Here is a 22,995-nt window from a genome sequence, read left to right as displayed (position 1 = left end):
CTCAAGGCTTTATAACTATTGCTGAGTGAAGTCTTCTGGCTGTATAACACCGGTCAGTTCGTCGGTGGCCTGATGACTTCCTTTACAAAACGAAGCTGAATTTGAACCAGTCTTGAAATAAAAAAACATCTCAAGCTGGATTTTTTCAAATCGCTATGAATCCTTAAATGCTTAAAAAAACTCTTGGATTTTTGGCTTCACGATGGGCCTCAACTCTTTTTAACATGTATGCAAGCATATCTATCTCATTGGTACTGTATTTCTGAAGCTCAGTCTCCGTAATTTGATCACTAACAGTCCCTAAACCGCCGTCTGTAAATTACATTGTTTTTTAAGCTTCGGATCAAGTGCAAGAGCTCAAGTTATAGCGCTCACGAGAAGTGAGTCTCCACCGATTTCTCTCTTTGCATGTATATATTCAAAACAGTCTATTGCAATTCTTTCTCTTTTGCTGCCTTCGGAATCATATCGCAGTCTTTTTCATTCTGGTATGTATACTAGAATCAATGACTTTAGCTCTGCCCAATCATTCCAGAGATTGCTTTTATTATTTTCGAATAAACCAGCTTTTTGTTGCATTCGCCGCCAGCTTAGAAAGTTAGATGTACGAGGCAACACTGCTCGTGTCTCGCCAACGACTTACATTTCTCTAATCTTTATTCGAGTAAACCGACATACATTCGCTTATAGCATGAATTGGTCGGTGCCAGGTCAATACGATTACTTTTGCTAGCTAATAATCTCTTTTTCAACGTCGATCAACGCTTAACAACGCATACCTTTACTTGTTAGAGTCTTTCTCGAGTGAGTTGTCCTTCCTGAAACAAGCGCGCACAAAGATGAATAGTCACTGGTTCGCTTCAACTATTGTTTTATGACTTTTATGACTTTGAGCGTCAGAGACCTTTATTTTGGAATGTTAAAATTGCATCTCTCGCTCGAAATTACGCTTTGGTAGCCATAAATTGGTACTCTTGCTTACCACAATGTGGACTTACCGAGCAAGTCGAGCAGCAGCAAGAAGGCGACTGTCGACATTGCGATCCACCCAAAAAGCAGCACCTTGTGCCTTGCGTTCTGTTCTTTGGGCTCCAACAGAAAAAAATGCGCCATCGGATGCTGCAGTGTCCAGTCACCAGTTACTGTTGCGTGCTGGGTTTGTGCGCAAATGCGGTCATGGGCTATTCACGCTGTTGCCATTAGGTTGTCGCGTCGTTGCTAAGCTCGAAGCAATGATAGATGATGAGATGCAAAAGATTGGTGGCAATCGTGTTGACCTGACCATTCTGACGCCAAAAGAGCTGTGGAAGCAATCGGGCCGTTGGCAGAATCGTGGCCAGGAGCTTATGACGCTTAACGATAGACGTAACGATCAACTTGTATTAGGACCGACACATGAAGAAAGTATTACGAGTCTTGTGGCCGCCTACTATAAGAATGTAGGACTATCACACGCGTCTCTGAGGCTGTACCAGATCGGCCGCAAATTTCGTGATGAGATTCGACCAAGATTCGGCCTGTTGCGAGCAAGAGAATTCGTAATGAAGGACATGTACTCGTTTGATACGTCGTTTGACGGTGCACTGCAGACGTACCAGGCTGTCACGACTGCGTATAAAAATATATTAATTTCGAGACTTAAGCTATCGGCTAAATGCGTGGAGGCAGATTCCGGAAATATCGGCGGTAATCTCTCGCACGAGTTCCACGTGCTAGCAGATGTGGGTGAAGATGCGATTCTGTCCTGCTCGTCGACAGGCTGTGATTATGCAGCTAATGTGGAGAAGGCAGAGGGAATTATGCCAGTGTCGAGCGAAGAATTGATAGGGCGGAGTGATGAAGTCTCAGCGGAGCTTAGCGACGTCATTGCGCGGCTCGACAACAAGGTTCGCGCGGGAGAAAAGGACTTGTGGACAGTTGTGATGGAGCTTCAAGAGATTGCAGGATCCCGAGGATTTTCCGTCAAATTACTACAAGAACAGGCACAAGTCCATGATAGTGTGACTAGTCGTAATGAAAGAAGCAAGAATAACTCGATACCTCGTACTGCACTTTGCTTCGTTCGACACGATCGTGAAGTCAATGGTCTAGCAGCAAAGCCCTTTTTTGGCGGTGATGCAGTCAAAGTGATTGAGGACAAAGCAGCGATAGCTAAGCTGCTGTTGAACCATGATCCGACTTCGGAGCTGTATCTGCTCTTGGATGATTCCTTAAAGCTGATTACGCATGCCTCTGTTGCCGTGAAAGCTCTATATGCCACTGCAGAGTCGCTTTCAATGCGGCAAAAACACACGCACGTTATTCATGGTCACTTCCGGCTGGCAAAAGCTGGTGATCGTTGCCCACGTTGCAAAGGCGGCGAAACTTCAGTGCTTGAAGAAAAACGCGGTATTGAGGTTGGTCACGTGTTTTACCTCGGACAGAAATACTCGCAAGCATTTGGTGCCACGTACAGGGATGCTAAAAAAAACAAGTACCCGTTTGAAATGGGCTGCTTTGGCCTTGGAATAAGCCGATTGGTAGCTGCGGCGGTCGAGGCATCGCATGATAAATTTGGAATCGTTTGGCCTACGGAAATCGCGCCGTACAAAGTTATTGTTTTGTCCATCGGTGGAACGAAGTATGACGATCCCGAATATATAACTGCATGGGATATTGCTGGCAAGCTGGCATCGGGCAAAGTCCCAGGTTTCGTAAAGGACGATGTGCTCTTCGATGATCGCTTGCGAGAAAGCCCGGGTTCGAGGCTTGTGGAGTCAGAGCTGATTGGTTACCCATACCGTGTTGTCGTGGGCAAACACTTTACGAAGGAGGGTCTTGTTGAGATTCAAATCCGAGCTACCATGGAGAAGATTTACCGGAAGCCTGATAAAGTTTTAGCGTTTTTTGCAGGTCTCGCAGACATGTAGAGATCTTGATAAAGTATTTTCTTAATTACTCCCTATTCGTGTCTGTCACAATTTTAGGCGTTGATCAGGTCTAGTACTTTTGCTGCGAAGGAATTTACATCTAAGAACAAATCAATTCAGCATCATGCCGCATGTGCATGGCGCATTTGCTTGGAACGCACACACCACAAACAAGTTGTTACCATAAGTTCGACGGTCATTATTCAATTTTCTTTACGATATTAGACGAGGACCAAGTAGAAAAATCCTTTTCGTTAAATGTATTTATAGAACTAATTCATTTTTGGAGGCATACATTTGAAAAATGGCAACAAAAATTTTGTCAGCTGCAAATTGACATCATGTATCTTTCTGCTCGTAAATATATTGCGACAACAGTGGGTGTTAAATCAATGAATTTTGCTCATGGAGGATAAGAGAATTAAATAGCAAGAGTGGATACATTTTATCGATCATAACTAGGCTGCATACAAAGTCGTTGTAGCTTATCTGTCTGTAGACGACAACCCATCTCAATTCCCACAGAAGACTCAAGATTGATGCACAAAACACAGTGTCTCGAAGAAAGGCCTTCCTTTGCGAATGGATGGAGTGTTACATATATACCAACTTTGCCTGAACGACGTATATGAGTAAGGTGCTGAAGCCGAAATTTCCGTTATTGTCACCCCGCTTACTTTTTCGATTGGATACTGAGCAGAAAGTGGCGACTAGCTCATGCTTTCAATCAGCTGAATATATCACCGAACACGCAAGACCTTGATAGAAAGGGCGCGTTGTGTCCAGATGCCGATGAACAGTGGTGGATACAATATATATCAAATGCTGGTGCGGGAGTCAGGCATTCCACTTCAACATTTAAGTACCCTGAGCGATATGTTCTGGGAGTGGGTAGTAAGTAATGTCTATCTGATGCCCCAGCGATATGTATTTGCTTGGTGACGCACTTGCAAAAACAATATAATTTTCATCATTTGCTCTCGTGATTAACAAACATATAATCATCCACAGTCGGGTTGAAGGTACACAGACGATTTTTGCGGCAACTGTTTGATATCATGCGAGCGGAGAAGCTGGATGTCAACATTGACAATTGGCTGTTAGCGCGAAGGAGATTGAGCTCTCGGAGCAATAAGGGGATCTGTGCAGACGAGATCCATCAATCGTTTTAGACTAGAGAAATACTGGAAATATAATGCTTAGTAATGTTCGAATTGTCAGAAAAGACGATGCCTTCTCACTATGACGTTTTGGCAACGCTCTCCCATTTTGGATAGACAGCGTCGTTAAGTGTCGTATTTGACGCCTTGGAAATGCCACCGGCTGCGCAGTATTGTAAAGTTGATAAGGAGTGGGCTGTCGAAAGAACCACCATCTTTATTACTAGGAGCTCGTGCACTTTTGGTGTTTCAAATATACCTCTTGGGCTCAAATCATTCGTAGCCTGGAGTGACTACGCCTCTCTGGGGATGGTCATCCTTACCTCACATCTGTATCTGAGGACGTGTCATTCGTCGCGAGATACAACTTCAGAATGTATCTGTCAGCGTTAATCGCGTCAATCTGACTTTGAGCTGGTGCGGAATCACGGCGGATCACTGTAAATATTTCCGGCAGACATGCAAGAAAGATACCTTCGGAGAGGTCCTATTAGCAGACAATGGTGCTAGATTCAAGTTGTCAAGCATAGAGAGAGGCCGGGGCTCAGTATGTGACAACTTTCTCTGCTATTGGGTGGAGCCGGTCGCGCGTCATACCGCGATGCGGATCTGAAGGATATGTACGATCCATCTTCGGGTGGCTAGTAGGCCAGTGAAGTCCTTCCATTTTATATCTCATTATTTTGTGACACCGAAATCACACGTCCGTATATAAGTGCGAGACTTGCCAGAAACTTAAGTCAGCTGATAACGCGTCGACCCCTTTGCAAAGTCTGTCCGTGCGACCCAAGACTTTGGAACTTAAAAACGAAACTTTTAGGAATAATAGTATTTCATTTACACGATGTGGCACAGCAATTCTCGAGGCAAGTTCCGTAGCACAGGAGCCGAGGATGGAGTATGAAAAAGAAGCGTCTTTTTTGCCTTACGTGTTGAGTTGAGCAAGAGTGAATAGCTGTCGGTCAAGATTACTCGAGGAGGTTAGTTATTTGCTAGTTTTACATCTTGTGGAAAACGAACTGTATCAAATTTTGTATTTTCATAAGTTTACTGGATGGCTTACAAATGTATTGACAACGTTGATAGGAGTCAATGAGTCTTGACATAAACGTCGGCTTGACAGTCGGGTACTAGTGTTTGTATGTCTTCTAAGCAAGATAGTGCATCTACTACTTCCAGTTTTACAAAAAACAGCGAGAAAATAACGTGTTAGCGGATAGATTTTGCCAATGTATCTATCTCTCAGTTGTAATAGTCGACAAGAATGAACATTTCAATTGAGCGACTTGGGAACGGCGCTGCCTTCTGCCTTCGCGACGAGGTAACAGGTGTCACTGTACTGTTAGGCTGTGGTGAAGTGAAAGATGAAAAGTTTTCGTCTTCAGAAGATTTCAGTGTCGAGGAATTTGAAAATGTGACAACACAGTACCGACGCGATCTTAAGGATCTTCTTCGACGTGATGGAGGCACTGTGGACGCCATTTTGATACCGGACTATCGCCCTGGGGTCTGCAACTTGCTCCCCTTTATAACTGAAAAATGTGGCGTTTCGTGGAGCTCCGGGTCCACAGCCAAGGCTTCGGATACGGGGCAGAAACAACCTCCCGTCATTCTTATGACACATGGCACTCGAGCCATTGGTCCGCATGTACTCGCAGAATACTGGTGCGAATAATCTACTCTTACGGTGTACGTTTTAGATCTAACACTGCATGTCGAATGGATTTAGGAATGGATGCCACGGCAAGGTGAAGGACGGAGGCAGCGGCATGCCAGCTCTGTATGATATCCAGGACATTGCTCTGGCCTTCAAGAGGGCCAAAGCAGTGGCATTCAAAGCATGCGTGGCTGTAAGCGAGCAGCTCAAGGTTACAGCTTATCACTCTGGTCATGTTGTGGGAGGTTGTGCCTTTTATTTGGAAATCGGAGTCACAACAGTGCTATTTGCTAATGATTTTAATCTCACGGGTGGGCGAGTCCTGCTGCCGGCGCAAATTCCTCGACTGGAACCTAGTACTATGATCACACGTAGCTCATTTGCTGTGACAGTATCGGAAACGCAGAGTGCCATGGAGAGAGACCTTGTTAAGGTCGTCCTAGAGTGTATTAGCTCAGATGGCAAAGTGATTATACCAGTTTACCGCATTGGATACTTCCACGAGCTGCTTTCAATCTTGCTGGAGCACTGGCAACACATGCAAGACGTGACCGGAAAGTCTATCAAGTGTCCAATTTATATATCAGACGTTACAATGGAGTATCCAAGCAGATATCTCCCTGTCCTGTCACGTACCTGTACGCCTGCTGTTCAGAGCCTTCTTCGTAAAAAAAATTCGAATGTTGCTGATCTGAAGGTGTTTGATTGGAAGCACTTGCAGCAGCCAGGACCATTTGTGTTGTTCACGGGACCTGCAAATATCTCGCAAGGCGATTCACATCGCGCAATCAAGGCGGTGGCGAACGACCCGAAAAATTTGATCGTACTTTCCGAGCATTGCACACCTGGCACAATAAACTATTTGCTGTACGCAGAGCCTGAGCGCAAACGTGTTAATAAGCGGCTTGGGGTGAACATCGAGTGTGGCGTGCACTACCAGCCGTGTGGGGATGAAGTGGACGCAAAGAGTATTGTCCAACTTGTATCACGAGTGGCGCCGCGTCAGGTTATTCTCGACTACAAGGTTCCAGACGACTTAGAATTCGTCAAATCACACATCCGGAATTACCTTAAGATTGACCCTGCTGTCAATGATGTGGTCGTTAAGGGAATTAATTCTGCAGGACGAACGCCTATTGAGCCTCTTCGCAACATTCCGCTCAGAATCCACAAGACTATGTTCAATAACCCTTCTGATGTACAGGGTATGCTTATTGCCGAACCCAAGCGCAAGCTGATGCTGGTCTCAAATGGCAACGGTGCACGGCGTCTGAAAAAGAAAAAACATGCTCTCTTTTTTTCTTACTCTTGGAAAAAACCGGTCGAGCCATCTCCTCGGGTCAAAAAGAAGTGCACCCGTCCAGCGTCTACCTTGTCTTTCCTTCTCTCAGCTGCAACCGAGTCAGCTGATGAAGACGATGAGAGCGAACAGCAGCCTCAAGCCAATGTAGAGCAACTACTTAAATCGTTGGAGACCAGTCTGGCCAATTGGATACTCGATTTCCCTATTGAAAAGCTTGATCGCTGGCTTAAGCTTCGCACAGTCGGAATTTCAGTGTCTTCTGAATGGGAAATTCATATGGAATGGTCATTTGATGATGAAGCGCTAGCAGGGCGAGTACTCGGCATCGCGAAGCAGGTTGTTCACGCTGAATACAAAAAGCTACTAGGCAAATAAATACTGTTGACAACAAATATCTGCACTGTCGACATCAGTAATGTCTGGGGACTGCTTGTCATTTGCCAATATATCTCGTTTTCAAGCTGATAACACATTCTCATTGCTTTCTGCTATACTTTGAAGTTCTTTTGTTCGAAAAAATTGAACAAGCTGGAAGTAAACTTCACCAAATGACACTGGTGGTTGGATGCGCTCTTGTATCCAATTCGGCAGCCGACAGCGCACTGCTTGGCTTGAGTATCGATTATCAACTAACAAAATGGTGGAGTAATCGTTTTGATGACGAATTGATCTGCCTGTATGGACAATCACATCAGCAGATGCAGCGTGCTCAAGTCAACGTTAAATAAAATAACGTACCAATAGACTGGTTGACAGCCTTCATACAAAGACTTTCATAAAACTGTCTTCCAGCCCCAAAATCGCTTTTGTCCAAATAGGCCATTTTTTCAGTAAGTTCTGCATCTTGTGCATTCGGATACGGCATGCCGACCATGACAACGCATCGGGCTAATTCGTCACTAAAGTTTATTCCTTCTGACATTTTGCCGCCTACCACACTCAATAGCATGGCCCCATTTCCACTGTGTGAGCATGCCATTGAATATCGCGAAAGTACCTTAGCTAGTTCGTCAGATTTCTTAGGTTCTTTAAAGATAGATTTTTTTGCTTCAATTTGGTCGTACATCGTTGTTTCTTGCCATCGACGGACTGCATCTTCCTCAAAATGATAGGAGGGAAAGAATACTACGACTCCACCCGGCACGATGCGCGAGAGATTCAATAGGATGCGTCCCAGCTCATCCAGCATTTCCATGTCACCTCGTCGCGAATATGTAAATTCGAGGTGCTTCTGGAACGGGCCAGATGCAAGGCTGAAGCCTAGGAGATTTTCGGGAGGAATTACATGTCCACACGAAAACAAATCAATTTTCTCGATCGGCACCGACGAAAAGAGTTGCTCAATGACTTGTGATACCTGGAAGATCGCTCAGAAACGCGTCAGCTCGATTCAAGCTAGCATCTTCAAATGCACTTGAATAGCGCAACTTTACCGGTTGCATAGTTCCACCCGCTAGGATGACGCTACGTGCTTTTTGCACGATATCTTGAAAATGGAAGGCAGGATTCAGCAAAAAAAATCGAAGTGAACATTCTCCTATACTTGCCTATGTAACGATAAGTAATCGCATTTAAAAACCAATTCTAGGACGTACATTTTGTGGTCGCGCGAGGATTCGGCCATCGCCATCCGCATTCGTTAATGCTTTCAAAAAAGCCTCAACTGTTCGAAGTGGCGAAATGTGACGACTTTCAAACTCTCCGACAGTGTCATCAAAAGGTGCATGTGCACTCTGTGAAATTGTACTTGTGGAAATTACAAAACCTGTAAGCTTCTTCGCTAGGCCGCTCTCACTAAGGTATTCCAAAATCTTAAACATGTTAAAGTGATCAATTCGCGAATTGAACAAGAAATCGTTGATCGTCATCATTTGCGCTCCTCTGGTTTCATCATTGTCCACACCGGCTCTTCCCACAGACTTGTTTAGCTGGCGCAGAAACTTTGTCAAAGACTCTAAGGTTGATAAAAGCTGTTTGATGTAAAATGCATTCTTGCCCTTGAACCGTTTTTCATATTTTGAAAAATACGACCAGAGAGTTCGTCGCGCCACCACAAGCTGTTTACTGGTGATTTCCACCTTATAAGTATTATTGATAGCATCAATAATGTTGTGTGCTTCATCGATTATGACAATACTGTTATCCACTGAAATGCCTAAAGTATCTCGAGCATCTTTGCTTAGTAGCATTGAATATGGCGCCGTGACAATTTGCGCAAGCGGGATACTTTCCCGGGAACCGTAGTAAGAGCATATGGACATATCTTCGCCAAGAGTGTACAGGTCTTCGATGTCTTTTACGTTAGCCTTTGTCAAATACGTACGGCAACTTTTAAACACTATCCAATATTCTATAACAACACATTCTTCTTACCAGAGCGTAATCTTTGTAATGGCCAAGCAGCTCTTTATCGTAAAACGGACATTTACCCACCTTTTTGTGATCTTTAGTCTTGCTACTTTGCATCATATCCAGGCACTTATCGGCCATTTGTAAATCTGAATTCAGCACCTTCACATTTGGATTAACACATAAATTTTTGCGAGAACCCAGTGAGATAACGCGGACGCGGTCAGCAAATGTCGTCTTTCGAATCTCCTTAACAAACTGTGAGATTTGAGAATGTGTGCGGCTGCAGTAAATGATCTTGACCACCCCAAAGTCTGATTTCTTCTCGGTCTCATGTCGCATCGATAAGTTCTTCGCTTTTTCATCACTGACACTCGAATTTTGTCCAATTTGATCGCTGTCGTACGGATCCACCAAATACTCAGCATCATCGTTATCGTCCTCTTTTCTGTCTCGTCTGCTGCTATGCTGATGTTTTCGCTTGCACTCCTTGTGGCCATAAGAAACTCTCATCTTACGCTTTTTTGCGACGAGTTCGGGCTCTAGTCGAAGTTTCTCGATGCCAGCCAATGCTTCCTTAATTGTCTGTTGACGGCATTTGAGCTCTTGATCGACTGTCTTTTGCTGAAAGTCGTCTAACCAACTCGGTTCTGCGCACTTTTCTATCTTCTCCGTGTTCTTACTTGTCTTCTGTTCCGATACATTTCGCAAAAGTCCAAACTCGTCCGTGTGCATCGTAAGCCATGTCAGAGCCCCACAGATTAGACTGGCGGACTTACCCGTGCCTGTCGGACTTTCAAAGATACCACAATGGCCATTCTCTAGTGTTGACCAGATTTGACGCATTAGATCTAGCTGAATTTGATAAGGTTTATATGGGAACGAGAAAAACGCGCCGTCCATTACGTCGGGCGTGAGAACACCAGCATCGTTTTCAGACATTATAGTATAATCACACTAAATATTATGATATAGTTGCTGATAGGGTAACGATAAATTTCAAGTCTTAAGCGTTTGATCAACTTCCACAACTTTTACTCTTAGGTCGCGATGGTATCCTCCGACTCTAGCAAGCGCTGTGTCGAATCTATTGTAGTTCAGGATGCTATCACCATGCGCCATGAAATTCTGCAGGCCTATCGCACTCATGTCAAAGTAGGGCATGAAGTTAGTCAGGTCTTGCTTGGGGAATTTTGCCTGACTTTCATGAACAGGAGACGAGAGCTCAAAAAAAGAGGCAGCACAAGCAGATAATCTTAGAAAATGTACGAAAGCGCTCTTCTCGTCTTATTATAAAGCATGAAGCCACTCGAAGCCAGCCTCACTACAACTTGCAACACTTGAGGACAAAAAGGATCAAGGAAAGTCCGACTCGAAGGCAGCAACGTGGAAATTACATCAAGAAGCTTTTGACGGGCCAGTCCCATTCGAGTCACCACCAGCGATCTGAGGGTTGGGTGGCAAACGCGCTCAATCGAGCGATGCGAAAATATTATCGGATGCATCAATTGCTCGAACGGCAGGATGAACACCATTTCGCATTACAAAGTAAACTCTTGTTTGACGAATGTTGCCAGTGTCAACCATTGATACCTGGACCAGTGACCACTGAAAGTGGTGTTCTTCGTCTTGCAGGCCCCAATCTTCCTAAAATTATGCGTATTTTGAGAAATGAAGCGAACGACGGGCTTGATCTATTGCAGCCGCACGGCTTAGCCAAGTACGTGCTTCGAGCTTTTTTTGGTGTGATGTGTATTCATGATTATTTGGTTTAGATATACAGTCATGCATGCCGCCGCACAACGAGGGTACACGGAGCTAATTGAAGAACTTTTAATGCATTGGAATGAACACCCAATGGACTCTCCATATCAAAAGTACAGCTTTAAGCAGTTGTGTCATTTACTGGAACTCGTGGTAGAAATGCGCAAAGCAGAAAAATTAGTGAGCGAATCGGACGCTAATATCCGTGCACTGGTAGCTGAGATTGGAGTTTCGTTTGCTCAATTTTCCGACTCGATTGATAAATTGCACGATGAGGTTATCACTTTACAAGATCTTCTTCAGATTTGCGGTCACCCACTTGTTCTTTCAAAAGATGCAGTAGGGAATACTCCATTGCATTACGCTGCAGAAGGTGGACATCTCACACTGTGTAAGCTATTACTGGCGAACGGGGCTAACATCAACTCTCAAAACAAAGCTGGAGAAACGCCGTACGTATACTTATTGAACGACACCCCAAATGATGATTGCTAATTTGTAACTTATGCTCATCAATCAAGCCTACATTTTGCCATAGCAAGTCAACGTCACGGTGTCTGTCTTCATTTTGTTGAAAATCATGCTGATGTGCGGATATCTCGATATGTAACAATTACTACGACAAATGGAACACTTTTGCGAGGAAACTTTGTGGAATCCCCCTCCGGCAATTCGATGGCTCATTTGCTACCGTCGCCAAATTTTCGCGCAGGAACTACCGGCAAGACCCACCAAACATTGCCCGGAGCTTGCGCTGCTGTATCCCCCGAAGCTTCGGTTGAAAATTCGAACACTCCGCACGATGATACAGATCGCTGCAAGGTATCGACGGTGGACACTTTGTTGAGATCCCCTTTCTTGCGCACCAAAAGTCATCGCGATATTGTGTTCTTTCGGTCGGCGCCAGGGCATTCGAGTTTTTCGTCAAATTCGCTAGGAATTCTCGTTATTTCGGAGCATGTGGCTGAATTTGAAATAAAATATGCTAGAAAAATGCACGAAAAGGGAAAAATATTTCACCTCTTGATACAAAACGTTCCAGCAGCTGCCGTTCTGGCAATGAACTCATTTCGGACTCCACTATTCCGGTGCAGTATGCTGAAACATGTACGTGAACGCAATCAGCGCTGGACAGTTAGTAATAAGCTCAAAACTCCACAGGAGAAGCGAGACGCTTTAATTGAACAAATGAAAGGTAAAAAAAGAGGGCGCTCGCCTAGGCGAACACGTAAAGAGGGTTTGCTCGCACAGATTATCGCCCGTTTGAGAAAAGTATGGAAAGGGATACGTCGCGTGAGAAATGTACTTAGTGTTCAACACGTCTTCACTGTGACTGAAACTGAAGCTGGATACAAGGGAGGAATCGTTAGCGAGCCGAGAGGAATATTGTACGAATATGTTTACGATCACGCCGAATTTAGGGGTCACCATTGTCCGACGTTCAAGATGATCATTCAGGTACGTCGATCGTAGTTATGTGTACCCAGACCATGTGCCTACATGACTCGGACGAATTAATTAGACAGAGTGTAAGAATCTGATTTTTCACCCCTGGTTCCGGCATTTGTTAGACCACAAGTACGATGCTTTAATTAAATTCCGATGATAGTTGCCTGACAATGTTTCTGCTTAGATGGGAGTCATTCACGCGACAGACCTTTCGGTCTGAGTTCAAGTTGTATTTCATATACTTTCTCGCGGTGTTCATTGCTACGTATGTTCGCTCCAAATATTTTATGAACGCATTGTAGCTAACGTCCAAAATACCTTGATTTCAAGGTACTTGCACGTTGGTGATACGTATGTTGGAATGCCGATTGGAGGTTACCGCAATTGTATCTTTACCAGACAGGTCGGTCACATAGAATATATTCGTGACTTGGCTCGAGCAATTTACTTTGTAATTAATGCCAAATACACTTTGCAAGAGGTATGTCCGATTGTTTGACTTTTGCTAGCTACACCCATAGCGGATACCTTTGAACTAACTTTTTTGTAGTACCAAGCATACCGAGAGTGCGGAAGCCTTCGCGTATACCTTCGAGACGGCTGGACTGGGTTTGACTTGGTACAAATTACCTGCGTGTGGCTTCTGTTGGTCGCCGAAATAGTCGAGTTCGTATCTCCAGGTACTGCCTACCTGCCTGTATTGCTACCTGAATTGAAGCATTTTTCAAATACATTTTTAGGATTCGAATACAGTGATTTTACTCTTGTCGTACAGCAAGAATCGTTATACAATTATCAGATTCGACGAAAGTACAATTTTCGCATCACGTTGATGAGCATCGTGGGACCACAGATTTTTGTAAAATGGATTCAATTTGCGCGAGGCACAAAAGCGTTGGGGCCATTTGTTCGTATGATTGCGAAAGTATGATATAACATCGACTAACTTGTCAGACATTCTAATGAGTGAGTTTTTGAATGATATGATGTAGATGTTTTCCGATATTTTTGTATTCGTCATGGTGTTTTGCGTGTTCCTAGGAGGATTTGCGTTTGCATTTTTTATATTGCAGGTGACATGTCTAATTTCTGTTGCTCTGTTTCGCGCAAATAATAACAATCGGTTCATGTAGCTGGAAGGATGCAAAAGCTATTTTTCAGCTGTCACCACAACATTCAGCATCAGTCTTGGATCGTGGGATTGGGACAGCATCTACGAAGGTGGTATACTTGCAATCTTCTTCTTCGTTGCATTTGTGGTCATTGGCACCATCATGCTACTAAATCTATTGATCGCGGTGCGTTTGTTTTCTTCGAATGTGACAATTTGGCATGAGACTCATAGGTTGTCTTGGTAACGCAGATGATGGGTAATACTTATGACAAAATTTGGGAAGACCGCTTACTTTTTTTTGAGCTGGAGCGGGTATGTAATGAACAAGCCATAGGTCCATCTTTGATTTCTCTTACGCTGTGCGATGTAGGCTAAAGCAACACTTTCCATTCAAATGTCTCTCGATAATGACGTGTATGATGAGAAGCACTGGTGTTCACGACTGTACGTGCTTGAAGGGGACACCCCTATCGAGGGTATTCAATTTCACCGCTTGTAAAGAATACTCAGTATACACGGTCCGCAATGTCTAGAAAGCCCACGAGAATTTGACGTATGCCTGTTAGCACAGGTGCTCCACCGTGAAGTATTTTTCCGCTGTGTACTACAGAATCACCTTGGGTTATATGCACCGTGCGCTTGGTGGAATCGAAATATGTGCCGCCTCCAGTGAATGCATCTGTAGAATTAAGCAAAATGTTAAAAGATAAGATGGATCCATCACGATGAAGCTCGAGATTCGAGCGTTCACCGCTTCGGGCCTCATACTTGACGAAAAAGAGATCGCGGAATGATAAACGCTCCGTCCTGGATAGTTTGTAGCGCTGTGTGATTTGAGGAAACATCCTATCAGTTAATGTCGAGCAGATCCAAGAACTTAATGTTGGTACTTGGTGGCATGGCATGTCTGTCGTTTGATATGATGTGTGCCGTTCCTTGCACCAGCCTTGTTTTGCAGCGACTCGGTTCACCTCCTTACAAATGAGCATAGTTTCTTCGATAGTCCAGATTTTTTGACACACGAAGGGTTCTAGCATGGATTTGTTGGGCTCGAGTTGTGTCAAAAAACGCTTCGTCGCCTTTTTCTCACGGCTCATCCGCTCATTATCAACGTCTAAGATGCTTAATGGGGCTTCACCAGTTATGTTCTAAGCATGCAACGACAACAACTATCAAAACATATAGATTCGCCAACTATAATAATCAGCCTTCACCTCCAGATAAGCAGCTACTGCATCATGGCCATAAATCGCTGCCATTCGTGCTGGCGAGTTGTCGTCCCAGTCGCGTAACGTCTTTGGATCCATGCACATCGGCGGGGCGACCAAGACTTTTACCATCTCTAAATCACCCTTCTTGGCTGCGAGATGAAGTAGCGAGCACCCTCCACTTGCAATATTTTTGCCTATGGTTTGGGCCGTGTTGATGGGTAGTGTTACATCGCGCGTGACTATACGACTAGCCACCAGCTCCGTCGTGTGCTGCTTTAGTCCACTGCAAACTGCACGAATAAAGCGGTTCATCCGAGCCTCTACAGCATAGTGTAATGCCGAAAAACCGAGCGAATCTGCTGAATTGTCAAAAACTTGTCGTGTCAGGTCAAATTCTGGATGGCGAATGCGAAATTGGATGAACCCTGACCAAATCAATATGGCGAGGTCCTCGTCATAAATAGATGTGGCAAAATGTAGTGCGGGTTTTCCTAATACCGTCAACTCCATGTCGCTCCGCATTTCCAACTGAAGAGCGCCATTACTAAATTCTATGTCGTCCAAAACATGCGAAAGTCTACTCGAAGCGGGTATGCATTGCCAATGCAAGATCTGAAGCAGTATGTCGCAGCGTATAGTATCGTGCTGCGAGAATCCCGTAAATAGATGAATCAATGCCTGACTTGCATGCTCAAACTGCGTCAATTGATGCAATAGCAGTCGCGCTTCGTTTCTTACAAATGTTTCCATGTTAAATATACTAGATGCACATGACAATTATGCTGGCATACAAAAATCCACTTATCCGGCGATATTATCTCAAATACATGCAAGTTAGAAACTTATTTTCTATATACGGTCGTCGTCGTCTTCATTATCAGGCTCATTCATTTTGTCGATAGCTGCCTTGATCTGGTTGTTGTCCTTTGGATGAAAATGAAGTGCCATGCAGAAAAACTTCATCGCTTCCTCGATATTTCCAAGCTTTTTAGCCACCTTGCCCATCATAAAGTACACTGAGGACTCGCGCGGCGCGAAATTCTTGACAATGTGAAGCTCCTCCAAAGCCTCGTGGTATCTTTGTAGCGTGATCAAGACGTTAGCACGCTGGAATCGAGCTTGTGGGTTCAATGGTTGCAGGTCGGCGGCGTGTTCAAGCGTGACAAGCGCGTCATCATATCGATGCGTGGCGTGTTGAACCATACCTAGAAAACAGTGCAGTAGCGAACTTCGCGGATTGATCTCCAACGCACGCCTGAAATGGTATTCAGCGTACTCAAATTTCTCTTGCCGGTAAAATATTGTACCCAGGCCGTACCAGGCATTATAATGCCTTGAGTCAGTTCGTATGGCATGCCGATAGCAATTTACTGCTTTTTCAAAATCCTCATTGGCGACGTATTCGTGACCCGAAAGTGTGTACGCATATGTGTATGATGGGTTCAATTGGATTGCCTAGGTGTGCAACAAAAAACATGTCAATCAGTGCAATGATCTCAGCAGCCTATTACGTCAAGTACCCGCTGAAAGAAGGTCAAGGCTGTGTCGTGTTCTTTTTGCAAGCTAAAACAATTTCCAGCAACACACCAAGCCTCACACGAAAGTTTATCAAAATCCGTAGCTTGTTGAGCAAGATAAGAAAGCTCTACTTCCTTCTTCAGGTGCCACAGGGTTGTTGAGTACAAGTCGAGACATTCCATTCGATGTGGGTATAGTCTATATAAGCTACAATATATCTCACGTGCCTGCACATAATCGGCCAATTCGAAATATGCACGAGCAAAATGCTGCTGAGCCCAGCCAGACGCACGCTGAGTGGCTGGAAGCTGCTCCAGCATCTCAAGAGCTTCGCGACACAAATATAAACTTAGTTTATAATAAATAGAGCCAAACGAATTGAGCAAACGCAGTAGCTCATGTCGACCATCCATTTGGTGAAAATATTCTACGTCACGAGTAGAGCCAATTACTGATTCCTTGACTTGACACGTTTGCCGACCAGATATTGACTCTCCTTGTAATACTTTGGGAATATTCTTTCAAAAACAATACAAAAGTTAGTCAACTAGAAGTGTCTGGTTTCAAATCAACCACTTCTTTACCGATAATGTACTGTCAAATTCAGTAAAGGAAAACGACAGTCTTGCATTAGCTTGAAAGTTTTCATCACTGTCTGTACGGGGCCGTCGGTGAGATTTTTTCAGTCGACTTGGTGCTCTTATGTCCTCTACCACTGACTTTTTTACAAAAGTCGTTCTGTGGGGATACTTTAGCCTGTCGCATTCAGTTTTAGGAGTCTTGTAAATTGATGGCCTGGATGAGTTGACCTCCTTTTTTATTGAGCTTTTTGGCGAATCAAGACCAAGATGCAGTGTTGGTTCCTGATATGCAAACTTGTTGCCGTCCGAGAGAATATCCAGATGATTGTCATCTTCATCACTAAAATCTTGTCGACTTCTTACCAAAAGGTCACCAAACTCTGGTCGTAAGTCATTTTCTACATCCGCATGCACCATTTCAGAGCTTTTAAAATAATTTGCCGCGCCAAAAAATCGCGTGGCCTCCAGATTAGCTCCGAGCTCGCATAACTCCTCGTATGCCGACCACATGAACGGATCCATTTCCAAACTAGCAGAGCCAACAGACCACACAAGCCAGTATTTAGTATTTAAACTGAAAACACAAATTGTATCTACAACACCTCCTGACGAAACAAGCAATAGCCTGTTGTCTTCTATTGCCACGTCTGCACACTCGTCCCAGCAAGTACAATCCAGCCGCTCCTGCCGGCACATTTTTTAGCGCATCCAGATCGACAATGTGGTAACTTTCACCTCCCAGCAGCGCACTCTCGGTCTCGATCAGTCGGTTTAGTTGAAAGCAGCAGGATGCCAGCAAGTAACGGTTATCGGCGCTAGTTGCACCGTTCAGTACTGCAGCTGCCTGAGCCGCTTGTCCTTTGCGAAAATAGCACGTGGCTAACAGCAGCAAGTTCTCTTCATTGGGATTCTGTCGAAATTAGCAAAACAGGTCAAAGCGCCATCCTTTGTTTTTTTTAAACAGCTGTAGCACAGCATACACTGCACCCCAACTCCTCGCAAAGCAACTCTTACATGTGCAACGAGTCGCTCTGCTAAGAACCGTGCGTTATCGTAAACAAAAGTGTCCAGGTAACGTTGTATTTGCTTGATGAGCGCAACCTCCACGGCCGAAGCCATTTTTGTCGGTTTTCCAGCTTTCAGAAAATCGTGGTGCAACTTTACTTTGCCGCAACATAGACAAAAAAATTGTTCAGCTGACATATTAAGAAAGTCGCTCAAATTCAAAATTAAGCTTAATGTACCGACGAGCTGGAGCCCCTCGCGCATCCGTGCGCGGTCATCGCACGATTGATCAGCAGCACTCTCGGGGGAAAAAAATGCCGCGATCTGTTGTTGGTGTATCGTCCATCCCGCTATCTAGCCGCTTTACAAGCCTGGCGGAGGAGACGGCGCCCCTCCAAGCGCGAAAGCAACAACACCACGTAACGGTCGTCAAGGTGAAAAAAGACAAGGCCCAGCCCATAGTGCGTGTATCGAGTGGGGTAAAGAAAGCGAATTTATCTTCTACTACGCGGAATCAAATCCATCAGAAAACGCAAAAGCTTCAACAAGTGGCGCAGAACAATCGCAACAAACGGTTGCAGATCGTCACTAAGCGCAGAAAGGGACTCGTACCGCTGGAAGCGATTGTCAAGGGCAATCAAAACCAGCCGCTGAAGAGTTCAACCTTGTCCAATCAGCAAAAAGGTGGGAGGGGAGCCGGTCATGGAGGCCGGGGTGGTCGAGGTAGTCGAGGTAGTCGAGGTGGTCGAGGTGGCCGAGGTGGCCGAGTCGGTCAGGTAGGACGCGGAAGCGCTAAGGCCAAACTCCCGACTGGAGACGATCTTGACATGGAATTGGATGAGTATTGGCACACCGCTGGCAAGGGCCCTGACCCCAAAGCCGCTCAATTGGACCGTCAGATGGAAGAGTACTGGGCTGCCAAGCCGGCGCTTGAAAAGGAAAAAAATTACACCCTTAAGACGGAAGCTGATGCACCCCCTGATGCACCCATGAAGTGAGTCTTATCGAGTGACAAGTTGTAGTCATTGATATCGCAAAAGGCTCGAATGAGTAGAGAAATGACATGAGGAACAGAATTTGGACAATTTATGAAGGTCGTGTGTGGCGCTTTGCAACTAACACGGACTTTTGAGATTTCGTGAGGGTGTACACCCAATTGCATTATTTTTTTTTCTCGCGTATATTTTGGGTTGTTAAGCTTTAATTTTATTTGACGGTGGATGAACACAAGGACAACCAGCCAGCCATTCAATTAGTGACACATTCACAGATGATGACACAATTTAAGCTGTGCTTGAAAAGCCAGCAGTTTTTCGAAGTTAGCCAATCGAGCAACTTGGCTAGCGTAACGGCTTTAAAAGTCTAATCGTACAATGCCTTGTCATACGTGACTTGGCTGAGTTGTTCCTTCCAGGTGGTCCATTCAATAGCCGTCATCATGGGGATGAGAAAATTCGCTGTGTTGCGAGCTAATTGTCGATACGACTACAGATGTTAATCCAAATAATTCATGGGACAGAAACAGTGGTGAATTTGGCTCGCACTGCATATTAATGAACATGCTGTACCTGAGAATTTAAATGGTACTTATCGTACGATAGGGCACTCTCACGACGAAAAGCATACGTGTCGAGGCGAGGTCCCAGAATAACAGGTGCCTCTTCCTCCGTTGTGCTGAGCGACAACAATGCATGTCATTAAGTTAGTAGAGCACCACGTCACGGACGACGAGGTCTCAAACTTCGCATACCTTTTGCAAAACTGCTCCAGAGCTGACTTGATAGTCGCGCTGTCACTATTTATCTGATTGGCAGTTGGGTCAGGACTCGCAGTCGTGGCCAAACACACCTGCTTTCTTTTCTTTCGTAAAGTATCACAAATTTCTACAAGGTTTCTCTTGATTTCGTGCGCTGCTGTGGTTGCATTTCTATCAACAATTTGTTGAGCGCTTGTTTACATTATCTAGTACTTCGAGGTATAATTGCTGACCTGATCTCCAGAGACCCAAGCAAAATGATCACGATGGACGCATCCCCCGTTGCTCTGGAAGAAAAGACGCTTTTGAAGTACTAACTTACCAGAAGTAAGATTGTTGCTACATCCGATAGTCAAAATAGAAGGGATACTAGCACCTTCCTAGGGGACGACATCAGCCAGTCACCCGTTGTGGATCCTGGTATGCCTGCGTTGATAATGGCCCAGTTGTGACGAACCTGTGACAAACGCCAAAAGTTCTCTGTTTAGGTCTAAGAAACACTTTGAATCATAAAGATGCATTGCTTGTTGCGCTGGCTGCCTACTCGCCTTGTCGTCGTGAGCAACGATATGTTTAAGATATCCGGCGATGCCCCCTCCCATGCTACCCAGAGTAATATAGTCTCCGACGCCAGCTGCGAAGTCATCACCTATAATCACCACCTTGTGAAAGAATTGGCTGGATTGCTTGAGCCCGCGCACATGCAAATTTCTGGCAACGAAATGACAGATGTACCACCACACGAGTGCTAGGAATGTCCGGAGTTTTGCGAGCATGTTAGCGGTCATAACGGCAAATTAGATTTGGAGGGATCATTTCATATACCACCATTCGAGCTGTCGAGAAAATTTGTAAATGAGACATGTGATACTTTACAAGATATCAAAATGGTATGATTCGAGCTCGTTTGTGCAGCAGCAAAGGAGTATGTGCTAGCTGGCATCTACAACTTCGACGATGCGAGAATACTTTACAATTTGTGTCCTGATCGGGCAAAAAAAGAAGAATAGCAGGAAAAGTGAGACATAAATCGTGTTTGGAGCGCAAAACAAAACGGATTTAGAACAACCTCTTCCGGCACGCTGATGGTCATAGTCCGGTCTGCATGACAGCGTATCAGCCAAAGCATTCTGCTTTCCTGGCTGATACAAGTTGTATTCTGCAAAGAATGTGAGTCACCTGACCATCCTCTGCGAGAGGTGAGGCGACTGAGTCGCAGTGCGTAGTGGCGCATGATCTTTAGATCACATGCCCAGTAGGTGTACCCTGAAATTGGCAAGTGCATACGCAACCGCAAGTAATTCCTTGCCGTGGACTGGATAGTCCCTCTCCGCAGCCTTAAGCTGGCGGGATTCGAGCGCGATCACCCGATCTCGCCCCTCTGCGTCTGCACACCCGATGACAAAGTCTGAAGCGTCACAGAGGACGAGCGGGGTCTGGAAATGCCAGTATTGGTGCATGAAGGAAGCTGTCCTTAACCCTGTCAAAAGCCTTCTGATGCTCGGTGTCCCAACACCATTCTGTATCCTTTCTAAGGAGATTAATCAATGAAGAAAGGAGATCGACAGTAAGCTCGGTACATTTCTCATACCAGCACTATTGTTTCGTTAGTACGTACACAATGTTTACATTGAGGTGAAACCTGCAACGGGTTTGCCGTGCAATTACAGAGAAAGCATTAACTCAAAAACTCCGCTTAAAAATGATTTTATACGCCACCCACGAGTAGATCCGATAACCTCTAACTAGTGAGCTGGTGCGCTCCGCTGTATAAGAAGTTATATGTATTTGAATTTATTTACTAAAACTGAATCTCAATTTATTTTTCACAATAAGACTGTCTTTGTGCAGCTAACAGCCACGAATGACTCTATTTTGGACGTTCTGATATCGTCAAATATACCGCTATTCAGCTCTTATGTATTTTACAGTTACACCAAAGCGAGATGTGAATCAGAGCAATTGTACCGAATATGTAAAGTATAAGTACAAAAGATTACGGTACTTTCTTCATTATACTTTCCTTGCGAAGAGCAATGAAGCTCACACTTGTCTATTTGTTTTAGGACCCGCTGAAAACTGACTGATCCACGAATAAGCACTACTCCGGAAATCTAACACCACCCTCTGCGATTTACTGTGCCTTTTCTCCATGTCATACTTGCTGTAAAAATCTACTCCCTTAAAGTGGTTCGAAAGTTTCCAAAAAAGGCTCAATGCCCGCTTCAGAGCAGCTCTAATAATTCCAGTGTTGTCAGACGAGAACAGCCTCGGTGATCCTCCGAATCCTGACAAAACACCTCTGCCCTCACCTCGTGACAGACGACCGCCCGGCTTCCAAAGGAGGATACACGCACAAATTCAGCCTTGCAGCAGTATGAATCTTGTACTTCGATACCTTTTCGTCGGCGGGGAGTGTTGCGTCTTCCCGCCATTGAGCACATGACGATGATCAGCTTGTCATTAACAAGCTTAACGAGGTCATAGAGCTGAGCATGCACTAATGCAAGCACATGAGTCACACGAACTGTAACGGGGTCACACACGATGGTGTGGGTTACACAAGATCGCGTGACTACAAAAAACAAGTCAGTACGTGGCTGGAACAGCCAGTATTTATACATTTCATTAGATTTTTCTATATAGATAGGAAAATCTGTAGGTTTAGATATAGGCGGCTTTGCCGCAAATAAAACCGAGGATTACAGTTTAAATTTTAAACCAAAGAGTTAAATAGCCTTGGGTTAAGGTTGTAGTAGTTATTCTTGAAGTAAGTGGATTGCGACCCGCTACACTCGTGCTGGCTCTAAGTATAGAACGAAGGGCGCCGACCTTAACAAAGCTTCCTCTAGGCGAAATAGCTACGGCAGCCTCGCTGCACTTGACAGCACTTGTAGTCAATCTACACATGAGTCGTTACGACTGCCTCTCTGCGAGGATGGAGCAGTTCAACTATTTACCCCAGGGCATGTCGGACGGGCTTAAAAAGCGCTTGGCTCTGAGGGCATGCAACACCTCGCTCCGCAAGGGCCTGAAGAGGTCAGAGCGCGCCTAGAGGCGTCTATAAGCTATGAAATTGCTCTGTTACAGTACCTGCAGCAGAAGATGCCGACGTCGACTGCGTCCATGACTCCACCGTCGGTGACGGATGATTTTTCCCGCCCATAGCCGCTCATGGTGAGCGTTAAGGTCTTTGAGGGGGAGGATGGACAGAATCTC

At 44.9% G+C, this 22,995-nt stretch overlaps 8 protein-coding genes across 8 annotated transcripts; 4 read left to right on the top strand and 4 right to left on the bottom strand.

Annotated features, from left to right (window-relative positions):
* Window positions 1-986: 986 nt before the first annotated feature.
* Window positions 987-2,909, top strand: PHALS_05586 (prolyl-trna synthetase; the record flags this gene model as incomplete). The annotated part of the gene is made up of 1 exon (XM_024719154.1): window positions 987-2,909. The coding sequence occupies one exon, from the start codon at window positions 987-989 to the stop codon at window positions 2,907-2,909; it is 1,923 nt and encodes a 640-aa protein (XP_024584481.1).
* Window positions 2,910-5,333: 2,424 nt separating this feature from the next.
* PHALS_05585 (integrator complex) lies at window positions 5,334-7,404 on the top strand (the record flags this gene model as incomplete). Its single annotated transcript, XM_024719153.1, has 2 exons — window positions 5,334-5,734; window positions 5,799-7,404. The coding sequence occupies 2 exons, from the start codon at window positions 5,334-5,336 to the stop codon at window positions 7,402-7,404; spliced, it is 2,007 nt and encodes a 668-aa protein (XP_024584480.1).
* Window positions 7,405-7,485: 81 nt separating this feature from the next.
* PHALS_05584 (atp-dependent rna helicase ddx11-like protein 8-like) lies at window positions 7,486-10,320 on the bottom strand (the record flags this gene model as incomplete). Its single annotated transcript, XM_024719152.1, has 5 exons — window positions 7,486-7,703; window positions 7,768-8,386; window positions 8,463-8,576; window positions 8,625-9,335; window positions 9,403-10,320. 5 exons carry the CDS (start codon window positions 10,318-10,320, stop codon window positions 7,486-7,488), a joined length of 2,580 nt encoding a protein of 859 aa, XP_024584479.1.
* A 108-nt stretch (window positions 10,321-10,428) lies between these two features.
* On the top strand, window positions 10,429-14,204 carry PHALS_05583 (Ca2-permeable cation channel OSM-9 and related channels (OTRPC family); the record flags this gene model as incomplete). The annotated part of the gene is made up of 12 exons (XM_024719151.1): window positions 10,429-10,533; window positions 10,593-11,098; window positions 11,154-11,594; window positions 11,664-12,600; window positions 12,665-12,720; window positions 12,776-12,856; window positions 12,922-13,072; window positions 13,142-13,516; window positions 13,584-13,664; window positions 13,725-13,889; window positions 13,955-14,017; window positions 14,076-14,204. 12 exons carry the CDS (start codon window positions 10,429-10,431, stop codon window positions 14,202-14,204), a joined length of 3,090 nt encoding a protein of 1,029 aa, XP_024584478.1.
* A 30-nt stretch (window positions 14,205-14,234) lies between these two features.
* Window positions 14,235-15,426, bottom strand: PHALS_05582 (procollagen-2-oxoglutarate 5-dioxygenase; the record flags this gene model as incomplete). Its single annotated transcript, XM_024719150.1, has 3 exons — window positions 14,235-14,264; window positions 14,338-14,853; window positions 14,920-15,426. 3 exons carry the CDS (start codon window positions 15,424-15,426, stop codon window positions 14,235-14,237), a joined length of 1,053 nt encoding a protein of 350 aa, XP_024584477.1.
* A 339-nt stretch (window positions 15,427-15,765) lies between these two features.
* PHALS_05581 (DNA-binding cell division cycle control protein) lies at window positions 15,766-18,134 on the bottom strand (the record flags this gene model as incomplete). The annotated part of the gene is made up of 6 exons (XM_024719149.1): window positions 15,766-16,171; window positions 16,235-16,371; window positions 16,437-16,952; window positions 17,019-17,544; window positions 17,618-17,925; window positions 18,030-18,134. The coding sequence occupies 6 exons, from the start codon at window positions 18,132-18,134 to the stop codon at window positions 15,766-15,768; spliced, it is 1,998 nt and encodes a 665-aa protein (XP_024584476.1).
* Window positions 18,135-18,253: 119 nt separating this feature from the next.
* On the top strand, window positions 18,254-19,018 carry PHALS_05580 (Friend of PRMT1 duplication; the record flags this gene model as incomplete). The annotated part of the gene is made up of 1 exon (XM_024719148.1): window positions 18,254-19,018. The coding sequence occupies one exon, from the start codon at window positions 18,254-18,256 to the stop codon at window positions 19,016-19,018; it is 765 nt and encodes a 254-aa protein (XP_024584475.1).
* Window positions 19,019-19,382: 364 nt separating this feature from the next.
* On the bottom strand, window positions 19,383-20,607 carry PHALS_05579 (hypothetical protein F443_16419; the record flags this gene model as incomplete). The annotated part of the gene is made up of 8 exons (XM_024719147.1): window positions 19,383-19,505; window positions 19,589-19,694; window positions 19,771-19,947; window positions 20,010-20,089; window positions 20,153-20,233; window positions 20,325-20,425; window positions 20,512-20,524; window positions 20,602-20,607. 8 exons carry the CDS (start codon window positions 20,605-20,607, stop codon window positions 19,383-19,385), a joined length of 687 nt encoding a protein of 228 aa, XP_024584474.1.
* Window positions 20,608-22,995: the final 2,388 nt, after the last annotated feature.

The sequence above is a fragment of the Plasmopara halstedii genome (genome assembly GCF_900000015.1).
Source record: "Plasmopara halstedii genome assembly, contig: Scaffold_2904, whole genome shotgun sequence".
In the NCBI taxonomy this organism is placed as follows: domain Eukaryota; phylum Oomycota; class Peronosporomycetes; order Peronosporales; family Peronosporaceae; genus Plasmopara; species Plasmopara halstedii.
Note: the sequence above shows the minus strand (reverse complement) of the source record. Positions and strands in the feature narration are given on the sequence as shown.